The sequence below is a fragment of the Pan troglodytes genome, chromosome 8 (assembly GCF_028858775.2).
Source record: "Pan troglodytes isolate AG18354 chromosome 8, NHGRI_mPanTro3-v2.0_pri, whole genome shotgun sequence".
Taxonomy (NCBI): Eukaryota; Metazoa; Chordata; class Mammalia; order Primates; family Hominidae; genus Pan; species Pan troglodytes.
In genome coordinates this window covers 37,529,819-37,549,968 of record NC_072406.2, presented here as the reverse complement: position 1 = coordinate 37,549,968, position 20,150 = coordinate 37,529,819, and the positions used below count along the sequence as shown (strand labels likewise).

General features: G+C 44.4%; 1 protein-coding gene across 50 annotated transcripts in view; it reads right to left on the bottom strand.

Annotated features, from left to right (window-relative positions):
- Positions 1-20,150, bottom strand: part of KIAA1217 — an 854,498-nt gene that overhangs the window by 5,784 nt on the left and 828,564 nt on the right. For 32 of the 50 annotated variants that reach the window (XM_063781488.1, XM_063781487.1, XM_063781489.1 and 29 more), the window contains 5 exons: positions 17,360-17,801; positions 14,023-14,206; positions 10,145-10,308; positions 8,899-9,066; positions 5,241-5,360 (listed from right to left, as the gene is read on the bottom strand). In XM_063781488.1, the coding sequence (XP_063637558.1) occupies positions 5,241-5,360; positions 8,899-9,066; positions 10,145-10,308; positions 14,023-14,206; positions 17,360-17,801 (1,078 nt within the window). The remainder of the gene's footprint in view (positions 1-5,240; positions 5,361-8,898; positions 9,067-10,144; positions 10,309-14,022; positions 14,207-17,359; positions 17,802-20,150) is intronic. The other 18 variants (XM_009458063.5, XM_054660823.2, XM_003951603.6 and 15 more) reach the window with 5 other exon arrangements.

Sequence of the window (20,150 nt, the reverse complement as noted above, 5' to 3'; positions counted from 1 at the left end):
GACAGATTGAAATGCAGTTTGTACTGCAGGTGTCAAAGTGCCAAAATAACCTTCACACTCCTCATAGCCAAGATGACCAAATCCAAATTCAGAGTGATCATGCTGTTACAATATAACCTCAATTCATATCCATCATGCTGTTACAATAGAACCTTGGTTCATATCCATCATGCTGTTACAATAGAACCTAAACATTCACAAAGCAGATATTTGAGGTTACATTGGTGACGGTGACATCACGACTCAGCTTTCATTCTCTATATTTTCCAGTGTAGAGTGAAGATACATGTCTTAGGGTCTCACCAAGATTCAGGAGTGAAGGATCCAGTGGTGAGGACCCAGGTATTCAGGGCGCTTCACCTGGAGGCCTGGCCTTTCCCAAGGTGTATCAGTAGCCTCAGGCCCTGACATAACACTAACACTAGTGATGCCTTGTCGGTTCCAAGGCACTGCTGCCCTTTCTTCTTGCTGAGGTGGTTGATTATAGCAGGATGGAGCACAGTTCCCATGAAGGCTGCTTGGTTAAAGCAATGACAACACAAAGCACAAACACCCGGGCCCAGCCAAAGTCAACCCAGAGCAACCCCTATGACCTTACTTAAGAATGGAAAGACTGTTCATACACGCCTGAGGAATGACACACAAACAACACAGTCAGAATTAATCACACGCAAATACTGTGCAAAGTACAAGGTACACGAGCCACCAAATACCTCCTGTTTTACTTCTGCTTGCTCCCCAGGAAGCCCCCAAACAAGTGCCATGATTCGGCTGCTGCAGCGGAGCCACATGGCTTCTTTTGTGGGATTTTAAATTTAAAATATGAAACAATGAATACGTCAAGTAAAAGGTTTTAAAGAAGAAAAATAATTGAGCTTCCTCTAATCCCAGCTACTCGGGAGGCTGAGGCGGGAGGACTGCTTGAGTCCAGGAGTTCGAGAACAGCCTGGGCAACATGGCAAAGACTCCATCACATATACACAAAAATAAAAAATAAAAATAGGCTATGTGTAGTGGCTCATGCCTGTAATCCCAGAACTTTGGGAGGCCAAGGTGGGTGGATCACTTGAGGTCAGAAATTTGAGACCGACCTGGTCATCACGGTGAAATCCCATCTCTACCGAAAATATAAAAATTAGCTGGGCGCGGTGGCGGGTGCCTGTAATATCAGCTACGTGGGAGGCTGAGGCAGGAGAATCGCTTGAACCTGGGAGGCAGAAGTTGCAATGAGCTGAGATCGTGCCACTGCCCTCCAGCCTCCAGGGCAACAGAGCAAGGTTCTGTCTCAAAATATATGTATATATATATATGTAAATGAATTAAAAAAAAAGGTTTCAGCCTAAGGTTACAACTCCAAATATGGAGTCAGCATATCATGCTAGGACCCAAATGAGAATTTGCCCCCTGAATCGTGGATGGATTTGGCATGTGATCTAAAGACACACACATGGAAGATGTTCTGGGGGTCTATTTACTGGAGGTTAGGGCTGGTGTCTGTTGGTTGGTCATGGCCTGTGCCATTCCCATCATTAAACGTTTCAGGCCAGGCATGGTGGCTCACGCCTGTAATCCCAGCACTTTGGGAGGCGGAGGTGGGTGGATCATGAGGTCAGGAGTTTGAGACCAGCCTGACCAACATGGTGAAACCCTGTCTCTACTAAAAATACAAAAATTAGCCAGGCGTGGTGGCACACACCTATAATCCCAGCTACTCAGGAGGCCGAGGTAGGAGAATTGCTTGAACTCAGGAGGCGGAGGTTGCAGTGAGTTGAGATTGCACCACTGCACTCCAGCCTGGGCGAGAGAGCGAGACTCGGTCTCAAAAATAAATAAATAAATTTCAAAAATCCCCCCTGTAATATATGTATTTTAAAACTGAGTAGTAGCATAAATGCTCTAATGGAAAGTCACTAGGATAAAAATGTGAAGTTTGGTTTTCACACGACCTATACTTTTTATCACTGGGCTAGAAAAAAATGAATGAATGTATCAAAGCAAGTGCAGGAGCTTGGTCATAATTGTCATGCAAACTCACAGTGATTTCTTAGTCTTAGATGTTCAAGACTCTGGGTGAAAAGTAATTATGCCTCTTTAATATGTATTTATAGGCCCTGATATTTGGATTATGAAGACAATTGGAAAAGCACTCAATAGGCATATGGACAATAAACCAAAACGAGAGACAGGGTTACAAGAAAATTGCATACAAGTGAAGAACTAGGCTGGAGTTTCAGTGATGACAGGAGAAAAAATGCTTAAGAAAACATCCGATTTATGGAAGGGTAAATACTTAGCCCTGGAAGAGGTTAATAAGGACCCAGAACTGGGGATAAGAGAAGTCTGATATACATGGTCATTCTGAAGAAAGTTAATCTACTGAGATTAATTATCCAGAATAAGCACCTGTGACTAAACTCAGTGTTGGGCACTCAGTAAAGACCTGCTTATTAGCCAATGGATCCTCAACTGAGATAAATGAGACCAATGGGATATGGATTTCTAATTATGGGGCAAGAAATCTCATGCCACTTTCTAGCCAATTAGAAATGCACGGTGGCTCACGCTTGTAATCCCAGCACTTTGGGAGTCTGAGGCGGGTGGATCACCTGAGGTCAGTAGTTGAAGACCAGCCTGGCCAACAAGGTGAAACCCCATCTCTAATAAAAATACAAAAAAATTAGCCGGGTGTGGTGGTGCACGCCTGTAGTCCCAGCTACTCAGGAGGCTGAGGCACGAGAATCGCTTGAACCGGGGAGGGGGAGGTTGCAGTGAGCTGAGATGGCACCATTGCACTCCAGCTTGGGTGATAGAGCGAGACTCCATTTCAATTAAAAGAAAAGAAAAGAAAAGAAAAATTCTACAATGAGACAATAATGGTCTCCAGAGGGATCTTTGAGAGAGTCCAAATTCCCAGTCAGTGTTCTAGACAGAAATGGTCACATTAGCCCAAGTATAACATGCTATATCAGGCCTTCCATGAGTTAGTTTTAATAAGCCCTCATAAGGAAATTCCACATACTGAAAAAACCAATATATTTCCGGCTGGGCGTGGTGGCTCACGCCTGTAATCCCAGCATTTTGAGAGGCCGAGGCGGGTGGATCACGAGGTCAGGAGTTCAAGACCAACCTGGCCAAGATGGTGAAACCCCATCTCTACTAAAAATACAAAAATTAGCTAGGCATGGTGGCAGGCGCCTGTAATCCCAGCTACTAGGGAGGCTGAAACAGAGAACTGTTGAACCTGGGAGGCGGAGGTTGCAGTGAGCCGAGACCACGTCACAGCACTCCAGCCTGGGTGACAGAGCTAGACTCGGTCTCACAAAAAAAACAAAAACAAAAACAAAACCAAAAACAATAAAAATCAATATATTTTCAACATGGTTTCATGGGTTCAGTTCAAATTAGTAGGTTTTCTTTCTTTTCTTTTCCTTTCCCCTTCCTTCCTTCCTTCCATTCAGTTCAAATTAGTAGGTTTTTCTTTTCCCTCCCTTCCTCTCTTTTTCCTTCCTTCCTTCCTTCCTTCCTTCCCTCCTTCCTTCCTTCCTCCCTCCCTCCATCCCTCCTACCCTCTCTCCCTCCATATCTGTCTCTCTTTCTTTCTCTCTCTCTCTCTTTCTTTCTTTCATCTCACTATGTTGCCCAGGCTGGTCTTGAACTTCTGGCCTCAAGTGATTCTCCCGTCTTGGCCTCCTAAAATGCTGCGATTACAGGTGTGAGCCACCATGCCAGGCCAGGTTTTCTTCATGAGAAACATTTATCAACAATAACCCCCCTTGGATATAGCGAGATTCCCTTCCCCCATTAACAGAGTCACATGTCAATTTATGTGGCAGAGAGTTTACACAAGGGTGCCGTGGTGGTTATGAGCCAGGGGGAAGCAAGCTGGCCTCCTTGGCAAGGCCTCTCGGCTGGGAGCTGGGAGCCCAAAACTGTGTCTCTTGAACGGTTGTGTTAGAATAGCCTTTCAGTTTTGTGATACTACATCTACCTCCTTGAGCTGTCGTACATGGACTGAGGTACCCATCTGTAGTAGCTATTGGGCTCTCTTGCATCTGATTAGTTTGATTTTGTTTAAGGAAAGCTAGAATCTTTGAATTCTGAAAGATAAGTCCCTGGAGAAAAATGTTAGGCCTTGCAAGCTTTTTATCCTGAAGTTTAGATGGAAGCTTAATTCAAGTAAGATGTCTTTATCTCTGAAAATCAGAGATGCTCTAGGTGCAACTTAAAGTTGCATTTCAAACATTCAGGCTATGGTCGTTTCCCTAGAGTGCTTACTTATACAATGACAGCAGACTTTGTTTCAGAGCCTGGATTCTTTTTTTGACATCACACATGTATGTTAACACTAAAACTATACTGAACTTACTATCTTGGAAGGTACACTTTATAAATGGATAATACTTAGCAAAAATTCTGTTTGGCATCCTTGGACGTTTGTGCAAATACACATTTGTATGTTTCCATGAGGTTACACCAGTGTGTGGTGGTAGATACTTTCTACCATGCATTTTCTTCCCCAAATCAAAGGTTTTTACCTTTTTTTTTTTTTTTTTTTGAGACAGAGTTTTGCTCTTGTTGCCCAGGCTGGAGTGCAGTGGCGCAATCTTGGCTCGCTGCAACCTCCGCCTCCTGGGTTCAAGCGATTCTCCTGCCTCAGCCTCCCGAGTAGCTGAGAATAGAGGTGTCCACCTCCACACCCAGCTAATTTTTTGTATTTTAAGTAGAGATGGGGTTTCACCATGTTGGCCAGGCTGGTCTCGAACTCCTGACCTCAGGTGATCCACCTGCCTTGGCCTCCCAAAGTGGTGGGATTACAAGCGTGAGCCACTGCACCCAGCCGATTTTTACCTATTTTTTTTTAACATATATAGTTGTTTTTCTTTTTTTCCCAAAGGATGTTACAAATTAGAAAAACTGCTAAATACTTGGTTGCTGTTTCTATATATTTCTTTCTAGAGTTGTTCTAGAAAGTACTGAAAGGTGGACACTCTTTAGTTTGGGAAGATAGTGTCTAAATTCTGCATATACTATTGTATGCTGTGGGCTGGAACACAGTGTTTGCTCTGAAAACCTGAGCAAGATATCTCTGATTTTAACCTATGCCTGTGTCTCCATTAGTTAAAAAAAAAAGAGAGAAAAAAGACAGAGGGGACAAAGGTCGAGTATAAGAGCCGTGTTAGTGTCAGAGCAAGGAAGGAAGGACTCCCAACCGTGTGGCAAATGTGCAGTTGCCACGTTACCTTCTTCTCCTTGGGTGGCACTGTGGCGCCCGACCTAGTGTCTTTAACGTGACTGTCAGCCCGGGATGGCTCAGCATGACTGTTTGAATTTACATCCATAAAGGAACACTTCTGGAATGCCTAAGGAATTAAAATACTGAGGTTAACAGGGATCCAAGGGTACTGAGGAGAATGGAGGGAAACAGGCAGGAACAACCAGACGCTTGTGGACCCCAGCCCGGGTCCTGCACGCAGGTTTAGGCCAGGGAGGCAGCACCCTGAAATCCTGCTCCTCACGTGCTCTCATGTTGACAAAGCTGGCTTGGAGGCTGAGTCCGAGGCAAAGGCTGCCTTCCTTTCTTGGGGAATGCCAAGATAAAATAGACATTACTACATTTTCTGCCTGTCTGGGGTGAACATAAATTGGTACTTAGGAGGGCTTCTTGCTTTGACATTTAAAAAATGCTCAATATGTAAATAAATTAAAACAAAAAACTATCTTTCTTTTTTATTCCTCTTTTTTTATGAGCTTTATTGAAATTATACAGCAAAAGCTCACAAGACGTTTTAAACCTTTAAGTCTTACAATAAAAGTACTCTTAGCAATCCTTCTCTGAAATAGTAACAGGTACTACCGCGCTCCGAGGTGTTCTGAGGCTCATTTAGAGTAAAGTGATGCTTTTAAGCAACGATGTCATTCTGAGTGGCCTAGGAGCTGCCTGAACCCTGGAGATTTGTCTCTGAAAACTATAAGAGCCAACTGTTGGCTCTTGTGAACTTCAGTCAGGAAGGCCAGTTCTCAGACAAAGGGAGAAAGTATAGACATAGACTGTGTCTACAGGGCTAAAAAGGAAGCGGGCATGTGGGCAATGCCCAGATAATATGATCATGAGAGAAGGAGAGACTGGTAACTCAGGGACCCAAGTTTATGGACAACAGTGGTTCTCAACCAGGCTACATACCACCCAGGTTAAAAAAAAAATACTGTTGTTCTCAAATACTCTTGAGACCCCACTCAGAGAATACACAAATCAGAATCTCTGAGCTGTAGGATTTTTTTTTAACTCCCAAAGTAATTCTAATGTGCAGCTAGGATTAAAAGCTATTTTTATTTGTTTGTTTGTTTGTTTATTTATTTGAGGCAGAGTCTCTCCCTGTTGCCCAGGCTGGAGTGCAGTGGTGAGATCTCAGCTCACTGCAACCTCTGCTTCCCGGGTTCAAGCAATTCTCCTGCCTCAGCCTCCCAGGTAGCTGGGATGACAGGCACCCGCCACCACGCCTGGCTGATTTTTTTGTAGTTTTAGTAGAGATGGGGTTTCACCATGTTGGCCAGGCTGGTCTCAAGCTGCTGACCTCAAGCAATCTGCCCACCTCAGCCTCCCAAAGTGCTGGGATTGCAGGTATAAGCCACTGTGCCTGGTGAAAGACCACTTATTTAAATGAATCAGCCTAAATAATTGCCTAGTGTTTTCTTTATGTCAAATGTTGTCATTTGGAGATATCTCTGCCAGCAGAAAGAATAATGTATGCCCTCCTTCAGTAAACATTCCAACAGTGGTCCTAAAATCTGAAGGTGGCTGATGGGGGACTTTCTCTGGCCTTTTCTTCCATGACTGTTTGCTCCCCTGTCTCTGCTGTACCTGGCCTCCTTGCTGTTCCTTAGTCACAACAGTCCTAGCTTGCCCCGGATGTGTTTGGTTTATCCGCTTACTTAGAAAGCTGCTTACAAATGCCAATTGCCATCTCCTTTGAGCTGTTAGACCCTCGATTTCAGAGCCTGTGTTTTCTTCTGATGCCTGGAGATGTGGAGCACAGAAAGTGGTTCCACAACTGTCCTTAGAAGGGGCCACAGCTGCTCCTTGTCCTGCCTTGAGAAGGTGCAGAAACAAGAGAATCATTATGGCCACTGGCCATTGATCGAGTTGCGGATTTAGCAGGCTGGGTTTCTATCCCAGCCAGAGGGCTAACAGGGTTTGGTTAAGTTAAGGTTAGAGCACTTCATTCACCACGCTTTTTTTTTTTTTTTTTTTTTTTTTGAGACAGAGTTTCACTCTTGTCACCCAGGCTGAAGTGCAGTGGTGTGATCCTGGCTCACTGCAACTTCCACCTCCCGGGTTCAAGTGATTCTCCTGTCTCAGCCTCCCGAGTAGCTGGGATTACAGGCACCCACCACCATGCCCAGCTAATTTTTGTAGTTTTTAGTAGAGATGGGGTTTCGTTATGTTGGCCAGGTTGGTCTCGAACTCCTGACCTCAGGTGATCTGCCCGCCTCAGCCTCCCAAAGTGCTGAGATTACAGACATGAGCCACCATGCCTGGCCACCACTTTTATTATGTAACCACCAAGAATATGACATGAAGCCAGATATGCCAATGTCTGTACAGTGGTCAAAGAGGGCATCAAATATTTAGACTTCAATGGAGAAAAGTGTCCCTCAGTGGTGGGCTGTAAGTGGCTGCAACAAATTCAGTATTTCTCTTAGAGAGGTGTAAAAAATTATCCACAAGCCTGAAAGATACCAGCTTTATAAATCTGTAGTTCCTATGAAAACAATTATCCAAGCCTTCTAAAAACCTGCAAATAGCCTGATTGGTTGCGGGGATGTCCCAGGCTAGTCTGTGAGTTTTAGTGAAGCGTGAAAGGGCTCACGTATGTGACAAATCAACCAGCAGTTCTGTTTTCCCTGCAAAATCCAGGCAGCTCAATTTTGGCAGTTATTACCATGGAAACCAGAGTAGAACAAGTGCAGTAAAAACAATGTAGATTGAAAGTTCTCCCTACTCCAAAGAAAAGAGGAAAATTTATGGGTTGGCACAAAGCCATTGGTACGTCGGTAAAAAGCTAACATGTTTTTGAGCCCCAAGGTGCTGGTGTTCCAACTATCTGATTGACAGAAAAATCCTATAAGAAGCATGAGGCAAATGAAATACTCTACACAAAGTTTGTTCTAGGAATTGTGTACATGTCTCTGATGAGACAAGTTCTCAGGACATAGACCTGGGGTAGAATCACATCCGTGATGGGAATGTGGGATCAGTTTTGGGCACAGCCTTGGCACGCCATCCTTCATCCTATGAGTGGACTATGTCATAGTTAAAAAATAAATATCTAAAACTGATACAGTATCATTTCTCAAATAGACCAAGGAAAATGGAAAACAAAATAATTCAGCTTTTCAGAATATCTGAAAAGATGACATTGATATTGAACAGGGACCTGGTATGGACCACAGGAGGCCAGTCATTGGCCTTGAGTCCACGATCCAAGGTCAGTGGCTCTAAGTGGTAAAGCCAAGCAACGGGAACCCACGTAACGTGTCCTTCAGTCTGTCCTTATCAAGACAGGACAATGGCTGGTATTTCTAATCCTTATCTTACTTGCTTTTGAAATGAAGCAGAGTCTCTTAAGATGGAAAGAAAGGAAAGTCAATTTTACAGCCAGAGGTAGGAAAGCGTGAGTTGTTTTGTGAAATGGTCATTCCTTGCACATCTTATAGGCATCCTGAGAGCCTTGTTCAGTGCCATCTTGGGAAAGCAAAGGCCAAGGCCAGAAGACACAGCTTCTATGGTCCCGGTCCATGCACTTCCCTGGCCTTCTCGCTAACAAATCTGTGAGTGCCATGGCTGGAGAGACCCAGGCGGGAGGCAAGGAGCCAATGTCAGTCACCTCATCCACATACCTGGAGTTCTGCCATTATTTTGTCTCCTTCTTCTTCTTCTTCCTCCTCATCCTTTGAGGAGGAGGTGGTGACAGGCGGTGGGGATGGGGTCCAGGCTGAAGCAGGCTCCTCTGCTGGATATTTTGTAGCTCTGGTCTGTGGGCTTGGTCCAGCATCTTCACTGCTTGCCTGTGGGAGATTGAAACAACAGATAGTGGTTTAACATCTCCTAGGTGCTAGCAAAAAAGGGACAGATCGTGTATGGTCCCTCACTGTCTAGAACACTTGCTTCCTAGATCTTAGCTGAGAACATAGCTGAACGGCTATTTTATTCCTTTGCATTTAGTTTGTGTTTGTGTTTGCATAAGTTGTCATTTTGGTGAATGGATTAAATAATTATAATATAATTGGAACTCCTCAACATTCAGTGTCTTTGATATGGTTTGGCTGTGACCCCACCCAAATCTCATCTTGAATTGTAGCTCCCGTAATTCCCACGTGTCATTGGAGGGATCAGGTGGGAGGTAATTGACTCATGGGGGCAGGTCTTTCCCGTGCTGTTCTCGAGGTGGTGAATAAGTCTCACGAGATCTGACCGTTTTATAAATGGGAGTTCCCCTGCACAATCTCTTTCTTGCCTGCCACCATGTGAGAAGTGCCTTTGCTCTTCCTGCATCTTCTGCCATAATTGTGAGGCCTCCCCAGCCACATGGAACTGTGAGTCCATTAAATCTCTTCCCTTTATCATCCAGTCTCAGGCATGTCTCTATCAGCACCCTGAGAACAGACTAATACAGTCCTCATGAAAGGCCCTCCCATACTGCAACTCTTTGGAAATTGTGTTTTACATTTAACATGAAAGCTAACACTTGGTTAGTTAAGTGGAATCTAAAGCTCATTGAACATCTTTCTGTATAGACTCCCACAACGGTGTCAGCTCACCTCAGTTAACTTTGGAAGATAATCTTTCTTTCGTTTCCCCCTCCTACCCTCATTTTCAATCTTATGATGCCCACATGGGAAATAGCTTGTGATTTGCATTTCATATTGTTGCAGCTAAAAGTCAAATAAGGATAAAACTCATGGTCTGGGTCTAGTCCAATCATACTGGCTGCCATTGTTCCATCTGTGGTGCTTCCTGGGGATCTTGTGTGGTCGAGTTACTCCTTCTCTGCCTCACTACTTTTTATGTTCCAACAGAGAGAACCTTGTCTAAGGGTATCATCTGAACCCAGAGGCCAGTTTACCAGGGCTTAGCCTATCAGACCTTAGCGGTGATGTTCTCCTTTCTGCCGGTGTAGACCACATCGCCTGACCTCGTGGTGGTGAGTCCCGATCCTGGCAGGTAGCTTCGACGAGGAGGTGGCGGAGGAGGAGGGGGTGACTTTCCCCCCAGCTTTTCCAAGTCCTGTTCCGAATTTGGAGAATCTTCTGGAAAACAGTGCACCATTACAAGAATAATCTTTTTTCAAGAAAACATCCAGGAAGTCTGGTATATTGCTACAAACCCAATGCAATCTGATTTAAAAATTTTCTGTTCTCTCCATAGAGCAAGGATTAAGTGTATAGACCCTAAAGAGTGACTGGATTTAAATCCCAAAAAGACCCTGCACAAGTTACTAAACCTCTCTCGGTCTCAGTTTTCTCATCTGTTAAATGGGTAGTATAATATACTTTCCTCTGGGGTGTCATAAGGATTGAATGACTTATACGCTGAGCTTGGCATAGTGTAAATGCTATGTAAAGTATTACCTACTATTATGAAATAACATTCTTGTTATGGAAAAAGCTGAGTATTACTTGGATAGATTAAAAAAAAAAATTGAAGCCCGAAGGCAAATCTATAGCCCCTGGCTTGGCCTCCAAATACTTCATCCCTCAGTCTGAAAAAACAGTATCAGCAAGAGGGGTTTCTGCTGAAGGTCAATGTCAGAGTAGAATCTGGCCTAGGGAGGGCCAGAGAAAAAATGGGATGCAAATGAGAACAAAGAACAAAGTTGGAGAGGAAGTGGATTTGATTTTTTTAATTAAACAAATTTTTAAATTTTTTTTATTTTGTAGATAGGGTCTCACTGTCACTCACTCTGGAATGCAGTGGTGTGATCAAGGCTCACTGAGGCCTCAGTCTCCGGGGCTCAGGTGATCCTCCCACCTTAGCCTCCCTAGTAGCTGGCATTACAGGTGTGTGTCACAACACCTGGCTAATTTCTTTTCTTTTCTTTTCTTTTTTTTTTACAGGCGGGGTTTCTGCCATGTTGCACAGGCTGGTCTTGAACTCCTGGGATCAAGCAATCTGTCTGCCTCAGCCTCCCAAAGTGCTGGGATTACAGGTGTGAGCCACTGCACCAGGCCTTTTTTGTTTTATTTTTGAGACAGGGTATTGCTCTTTCACTCAGGCTGAAGTGCAGTGGTGCCATCACGGCTCACCTCAGCCTCAAACTCCTGGGCTCAAGCAATCTTCCTGCCCCAGCCCAGAGTAGCTGGAACTGCAGGTGTGTGCCACCATGCCCAGCGGATTTTTTAATTTTTGTAAAGAGGGGGTCTCACTATGCTGCCCAGGCTGCTCTTGAAGTCCTGGCTTCAAGTGATTCCTCCTGTGTTGGCCTCCAAAAGCACTGGGATTATAGGCATGAGCCACCACGCCAGCCTTTATCAATTTTTGATCACTACCCATATTCCTCCATTATCCAAGTAGTCAGAAAATTCACACAAGGGGAAATACAAACGGTATTTAAAACTCTACACTTAGAAATTTGCCTCCTTAATAAACAAAAATACATTAAAAATGATAACTCCATGACAAATAAATTAAAATGACAGAAACTAATGTTTACAGGTCACGGACGCTACCTTTACACATCTCTGGTAGCCTGTCCATCACTGTACTGTTTCTGAGACCAGGTCAGAGATGCATTAAAAAAGAAAAAAACAAGAGCATTTTAACTAAGTCAAAATACCTTGGGGAGTAATTTAAAAGTGATTTAGGCAAATTTAAAAAATCAGATAGAATCAAGAGCCAAAATGAGGTAAGTGAACAAAATGTAATATGTTTTTGTTGTTCGATCATGAGAAGGAACAGTTATGAGACCTATATAAAACATCAAAGGACTCTATGACAAAATTAATAATGGGGCAGAGAGAACAGAATTACACAAGATAAAAATGTGATGAGCTGGCCGGTGACTCAGGCCTGAAATCCCAGCACTATGGGAGACCGAGGCAGGTGGATCACCTGAGGTCAGGAGTTCGAGATCAGCCTGGCCAACACGGTGAAACCCCATCTCTACTAAAAATACAAAAATTAGCTAGGCGTGGTGGTGGGTGCCTGTAATGCTAGCTATTTGGGAGGCTGAGGGAGGAGAATTGCTTGAACCCAGGAGGCGGAGGTTGCAGGGAGCCAAGATCATGCCACTGAACTCCAGCCTGGGTGACAGAGTGAGACTCAGTCTCAAAAAAAAAAAAAAAAAAAAAATGTGATGAGCTAGGGCATTTTCTCCATCAGAAATTCTCCACGGGGACTGTGAGAGGAAAGTCACTTTGTGTGAGAAGAGCCGCCCCGCCCAGGACCCTAGACAGACCTGACACAGCTGGATGGTGGGGAAAGGTGTAAGAAAAGCCTCTTAGCACAGACTGAGCGGGAGGGATGCAGTGAGTGGAACTTTAGGGGATGAAATGGATGAAAGCTGGGGAGGAGACAAGTGCAGTTGGTCCTCTGCATCCATGGGTTCCACATCTGTGGATTCAACCAACTGCAGATGGAAATATATATATATATATAAACTCCCTCCACATTCCAAAAAATAAAACTTGAATTTGCCTTGTGCCAAGTACTATGTTGAATCCACACAAATGAAGTAATGTGTAGGCAATGTATTAGGTATCATAAGTAATGTAGAGATGATTTAAAGTATATGGAGGCCGGCAGCAGAGTCACACAGCTGAACTGTTCTGGCCCCATAAAGTATATGGGAGGATGTGAGTAGGTTACATGCAAATACCATGCCATTTTATACCAGGAACTGGAACGTCCTCAGATTTTGGTATCCGATGGGAGTCCTGGAACTAATCTCCCATGGATACCAAGGGATGACTGTACGGTGGTTATAAATGGAATCCACTTTAATGTTTCTCAACATGCAAGTCAAGATGGGGATTCCTTTCCAAATTAATTTTAGTTGCTGGATAAGGCACTGTGGAATGTGACACTGCAGAGACATTAGACTGCAAGTAAAATAACATCCGGGTCCATAATTTTAAGATCAGAATAAGATGCGTGGCTTGTAACTGATAGGATATTTAATAGGTTGAGATTCTTAGAAGTTATATTATTATTCACATGTTGGCATTTAACTTCCATAGTTGAGTTGGTTAAATACATATTCTAATAATTTTGATTAAAAAATGCAATTTTGCCTTATGATCTAATATCCCCTGAGAGCTCATAAAAGCTACCATTTTCTTTCTGCAAAAGCTCTTGTCTTAAATGCAGGCCTAATATTTTCCCAGCTCTTGCTGTGAAGTATCACAAATGCATAGAAAACGCAAACACTATGAATTTAAATTTTCCTTTATTGGCCATTATTCTAGAATCCTAACACAGAACTCAGCTTCTCTACTGTGGTTAGCATAAAATAGTAGTAGTGAAATCAAGTGTGGCTCAAGCCTGTAAGTCTAGCTACTCTGGAAGCTAAGGCGGGAGGATTGCTTGAGGCCAGAAGTTCGAGACCAGCCAAGGCAAGAGAGGAAGAAACCTGTCTCTAAAAAAATTATAAAAAATTAGACATGTGCAGTGGTGTACACATCTATAGCCCTAGCTACTTCTTAGGAGGCTGAGATGGGAGGATTGCTTGAGCCCAGTAGTTGGAAGTTATAGTGAACTAAGATCATACCACTACACTCCAGCCTGGGTGGCAGAGCAAGACCCCATTAAAACAAAACAAAACAAAACAAAAAAACAAAAAGAGAGAGATAGTAGTAAAGATCGAAGGAACACCAGAGGATTTGCTCTTCCAGGTTTTACATTTTGTAAGATTTGTAAGAACTGAGACCTTGGTTCTGTTGATGAGTATGTGCTGTCGTGGATGGCACTGTATTTGCCCAAAGCCATGTACCTCCATATATTCCTGCTGTGGGACCGGACCTTACCTGAAAGTTCCACCTTCTCCATTGGGGCATCTCCCCTTGGCAGTGGGCCTGCGGCTGGCGGCATCTCCAGATTTGGTATTGACTTCATGATATTGGCCTGAGCTTCTTCTAGGAGCTTCTCAAACTCTTTCCCATTATAGTGATCCAGATTTTGCCTTTTTTCCTCCCATTTCTTTTCTGCTTTCTGGAGGAATGTAGCACGTAAAGAAAGTTACATGGACACATAGAGGAGAACAACGGACACTGGGACCTCTCAGAGGGTGGAGGGTGGGAGGAAGGATAGGATCAGGAAAAATAACTAATGGGTACTGGGCTTAAGACCTGGGTGATGAAATAATCTGCACAACAAACCCATATGACATGTTTACTTATGCAACAAACCTGCAATTGTACCCCTGAACTTAAAAAAAGATGCTTTTAAAAGTATTTTTTCTACTACCAAGATGTATTTTTTTAGAGGCAGGGTCTCAATCTGTCATCCAAGCTGCAGTGCAGTGGGGTCATTATAGCTCACTGCAGCCTCCAACATCTGGGCTTAAGGAATCCTCCTGCCTCAGCCTCCTGAATAACTAGGATTACACATGTCAGCCACCACACATGGCTAGTTTTTTTTTTTTTTTTTTAAGTAGCAATGGGTTCTGTTACGTTGCCCAGGCTGGTCTTAAACAACCTGCCTCAAGGAATCCTTCTGCCCTGAGTGAGACATGAGTCTCACTCAATTAAAAAGAAAATTAGGCTGGGCATGGTGGCTCATGCCTATAATCCAAAGTGCTGGGATTACAGGCATGAGCCACCATGCCCAGCCTAAAATTTTTTTAAATTGAGTTTTCATTGTAGAAGAGATGTCCAAGCAAACAAACAAAACCCACAACACTAAGAACAAAAATCCTGTGTCTTAGTACCACTTCTATCAAAGAATTGCTATATGCCCTCTGGGTCACATTGTCCTACTTATAAAATGAGGGAGGAGGTATTATTTAGATGACCTGTAAACTCCTTTAAGTTCCACAACAGAGAGTTATACATAAAATGCATTTTAAAACATCTGCATACTTTTTAAAAGAATGTTGTCTGTGACTTTTGAACCAGCACATTAATAATTCTAAGGGGGCAGAGTGGAAATTCACACCAAGATTAGCGGAACCCCATAACCTAAGAATTGGCAAAGATCATTGAATCAACATATGGGAACTTTGAGGTCCAGCGAGATGGAGAATTTGCCCAAGTTTCATTACATATAAATAATAGCCACCACCTTCACCATTATAACCCTCCTTTATTTTTTCTTCCTAGCATTTATTACCACCTGGCATATACTTTTTTTCTGTCTCTTCCTACAAGTAGGTAAGTGTCTTGAGGGCAGAGACTTTGTCTCTTCTGTTCACTGGCTTTCCCCCGAGCCTACGAGGGCCTGGTACATAACAGGCTCAGTAATCTCTGTTGAATGAATAAAGCTCACCCCATTTGTCAGTGGCAGAGCTGGCAGAAAAACCCAGGCCTCCATACCTGTGGATCAGGGCATTTTCAGAGATGACTCGTGTCTCCTCTCAAAGCGTAAAATACACACATCACAATGATAACTATGCCCCCTAGGTTCTCAACAGAGATTTGTTAAATAAGAGTGCCATCATACTGACATCCTTTAAATGTTGAGATGTTTAAAGTGGCAAGACGTCTTAAGTGACGGATCTGCCAATTCTTAGGAGGAAATATCTTTCCCTCCCCTGCCCTACTAGGTACTGGGAATAGAATCACACTCTGTCAATCACATTTCTGTACCCTTGTGATATGTGTTTTTAAAATAGCTGGCTCTGATTAGGGGCAAGCCAGGGCCCTTGCGACACAGAGAAACCACCTAGTGTTCAGAGGCCCCGAGGCTGTGACTGTGGCTGTGGCAGTTTCACCAGGTCGTCTCGATATACCCAACCTGACCTCTCCACTGGTGACTTTCAGTAGAGGCAGGAGGGTTACGACAAGGTTGTTGGGTGATAAAGCAAATGAGTGGAGGAAAAGTTACGAGGCAAGAAGAAAAAAGAAGCAGAAAAGACAAATGTGTTATCGGAGCACTGGTACCAGCCCTTGATAAAAAGAATATTTAAAAACATAATATGTCATTTGATCTTATGATTTTTAAGACAGGGTCTCACTCTGTCGCCCAGGCTAGAGTGCAGTGGCGTGATCTTGGCTCACTGAAGCCTTGACCTCCCTGGGCCTGGGTGATCCACCCACCTCAACCCCCTGAGTAGCTGGGGCTACAGGCACGTGCCACCACGCCCAGCTAATTTTTGTATATTTTTTTGGTAGAGTTGGGATTTTGTCATGTTGCCCAGGCTAGTCTTGCACTCATGTTCCAGTGATCGACCCGCCTCGGCCTCCCAAAGTGCTGGTATTACAGGTGTGAGCCACCACACATGGCCTCATGTCATTTGGTCTTAAGACCTAGTTTTCTCTATTCATTCTGACTGCTCTACCGTTCATTCTTAGATGACTATAGTAATTTCTCATCCAGCTCTCTTAATTCTAGACCCACCACCTCAATCAATTCTGTATGTTGTTTCTAGATTAATTTCCAGAAGATGCCATTTAAAAAAAAAATCACGGATTAGAGCTGCAGCATTTCTCTGATACCTTCCAAATAAACTCCAAACATCATGGACTGTTTTTCAAGCACTCAAGTCAGTTTCCAGCCCATTTCCCCAGTCTTAGGTCCTCGTTCTTGTTCCACTTAGACAGGCTTAGTCATGGTCCCAGACTTTGATCCAGCATTTTAGTATCCTAGGATGCCCTCACCACCCTCCCCTGCTAACCAGGTTCCACTTATCATCTAGATGAGTGGCAGACCCTCCCCAGGCTGCCTTCACCTCAGTGGAGTGCTTGAAGCCAGCTTGTCCTGGCCCAGGAGAGCTGATTGTCACATTTCTCCCAACTTCAGCAGCAGTGGTGTCATGTCATAACTTGAAATCAGCCATGGTTGTGATATTTACACCATGGAAATTGGCAAATGCCACACATAGATCTGCACGCACCCCCCCTGCCCCCCCACCCCGCCGCCACAACCGCTACCAGAGAGCTGGTTGTTAAACATTTACCAGCACACCGCTGTCTCACCTTCCTACAGGCCAGGTGTCTCACCTTCCTACAGGCTAGGTGTCTCACCCTTCTCTGAAACCACATGACCTATCTCTTAACCTGGCCACTGAATCCCACTTCCACTTCCAAAACCCTGTCTCTGATCCATACACAATTATGTCGTCATCTGACCTATAAATGCTTTAAGGGAAAGGTCCATGTATCAGACTCCTTTATGGGGTTATGAGAAACGGAAATAGGACTCTACCTCGATAGACACTGCCCTGTTCTTGGCACTCACACTGTGGATTTCTTCAATGAACAAGCTCTGCATGGCAGACCCATTCATGGGTATCTGTGGGGACTGCGGAGCCTGCGACATCTGCAGAGTGGAGGTTGCTTCCTGGGGGACGGCTGGGGAGCTGGCCACGTGAGGCAAGTTCTGAGCAGGGTTCAGCAGGGCCACGGAGTGCTGGGAGGGCTGGATGACCACAGGGGAGCTCTGCACGTGGTGAACCGTCATGCCGGACAAAGGCACCACTTCCGACTTCGCATCGCCAGGGGCACCTGTGCTGTGGAAGGGCTGGCCGGAGGTGTGGGCTGCCTCCTCCTGACTCTTCAGGACTTCTGCGGCCGTGGCCTTTTCCATAGCCATGTACTGTGCGGCTTGGGCTGCGTCCGTGCCTTTCAGGAGCCCATCAGTGACATGTCTAGGAGAAACCATGCACAGCGGCATTAACCCTCATGTCACTTTCTCATGGTGGTATACTTGCAGGCTATGTCATCCCAAAGCCAGGTGAGAGTCACACATCCCAAAGCTCAGAGTAGCCGCTTAGGGACATGTATAGACATATCCCTTTCTGCTGGTGCAGTTGTGCTCAGACCCTTGTAACTCCATCATTGTTTGGGGGGTGGGTAGAAGAAAATGAATCATGAGTCTAACAGCAGCCTCTCTAACTCCTCCGCCTGATTCTGGCCTATGCAGCCCTCAAATATGCTTAGTTCTAAGCCAAAAGTTTGCTTATTCCCTCCTCCTTTCACTGCCAAGCATCTTGGGTGGGCCGCCCACATTCTAATTCCTTCTGTTTGCTCTTCTGTATCTCAACCTGTTGCTCACTGGCTTCCCCACCTGGATTCAACCAAGTCTTGCCACAAGGTACACAGTGACTCGAAATCTAACGGTCGTGTTTATACCTCAACTTCCTCTGGTGTTTGGAGTCATTTGAAGCTATATGTCCCTCCCCACCCATGATGTAGTGGAAAAGACAGAGTGTCTGGTGTCAGATCTGTGTTTGAATATCAGTTATTTCATGTTTTATATAACGTTGAGAACTTCGCCTCTTTAAGCCTCAGGTGCTTTTGCATAAAATGGAATGATGAAGATGGGGATGACGATGGTGATGATAATGACTTCCTCAGGGCCTGTTGCTAGGACTAACATTAACATTGTAAAGTTATGTGTGAGGCGATGTCAAACATGGTACTTGACCTCTAATTTTTAGTTAGTCCCTCATCCCCTTTTTATTTTATTGCTTTTTTTTCATTTGAAAAAAGACATTGCATTCTATAACTCTTCTGCTACTCAGTGCTCTTTCTTTTGCTGTTTCTTTTTTTACCCCAATCCCTTAGATTCTTAGAGATCCCCAAGGATTTGTTCTCTCCTTTCCCTATCATTCTGCCTTAACCATCTCTTCCATTTTCTTTTCTTTTAAGAAACAGGGCCTCGCTCTGTTGCCCAGGCTGGAGTGCAGTGGCTCAATCATAGCCCACTGCAGCCTCAAACTCTTACGTTCAAGAGATCTTCCTGCCTCAGCCTCCTAAGTAGCTGGGACTACAGGTGTACACCACCCTTCCAGGCTAATTTTTAAAATAATTTTTTGTAGAGATGGGGTCTTGCTCTGTCACCCAGGCTGGAGTGCAGTGGTGTGATCATAGCTCACTGCAGCCTTGAACTCCTGGCCTAAGTAATCCTCCCATCTCAGCCTCCTGAGTAGCTGGGATTACAAGCACGTGCCACTGCACCCAGTGATCTTTCCCATTTTCAATAATCATCTCCATGAAGCTGACTTCATGCTCTGTCTCCCAGGCTGGAGTGCAGTGGCACAACCTCGGCTCACTGTAGCCTCCACCTGCTGGGTTCAAGTAATTCTCCTCCCTCAGCCTCCCAAGTAGCTGGGATTACAGGCACACCACCGCCTGTAATTCCTATGGGAATTCACTATGTTGGCCAGGCTGGTCTCCAACTCCTGACCTCAAGTGATCCACCCACCTCAGCTCCCAAAGTGTGGGGATGACAGGTGTGAGCCACTGTGCCTGGCCAGTGAAGGTACTTCTGGCAACACAAATTTTGCATGCATATGTGTTTTCAGTGAGTGTGGAGTTCTGGAATTTTCTTTGCAGTGAAATTCCTGAATGTCTTTTGGTCTTTACTCCACTGTGACCTCTTCGATGAGCAGGTTTACCTTTGGTAAGGAAGCCTGGCCCAGGCCACTCAAAATGCTTTGTTCCTCTTTTCTAGGCGGGACCAACAGTCTCACAGATACTCCTTCAGGAGGTCATTTAAGAAAGACTTTGTTTACTTCTATTACATTTCTTTGAACTGAATTCATCTATGCCCCTGAAGTGAAGGAGGCTAATAAACTATTTCAATCAATTTTTCAACTTCAAAATGTTATTTTAAAAAACCCACCTTCCAATGATTTTTTTTAAAAGAAATGGAGTCTTTCTCTGTTGCCCAGGCTGGAGTGCAGTGGCTCAGTCATAGCTCACTGCAGCCTCATACTCCTGGGCTCAAGGGATCCTTCTGCCTGTACCTCCTGAGTGGCCACCACACCTGGCCTTTCAGATGATTTTAAAACAATGTTTACTGTGTCTATTAATTTTAAACCCTAGGATGGGCTCCACCTAGCAATCCTGTGTTGAAGAATTAGAACCTCAAGCCATATTGCAATAAAAGTTCAAGGGTGAGAAGGACTTGGGGCTTTTCCTCAGGACACTGGATATGTCCTGGGAGCATGGTGGAAGGCTGAAGTCCCAAACGTCCACTCTCGGTTTCCCAG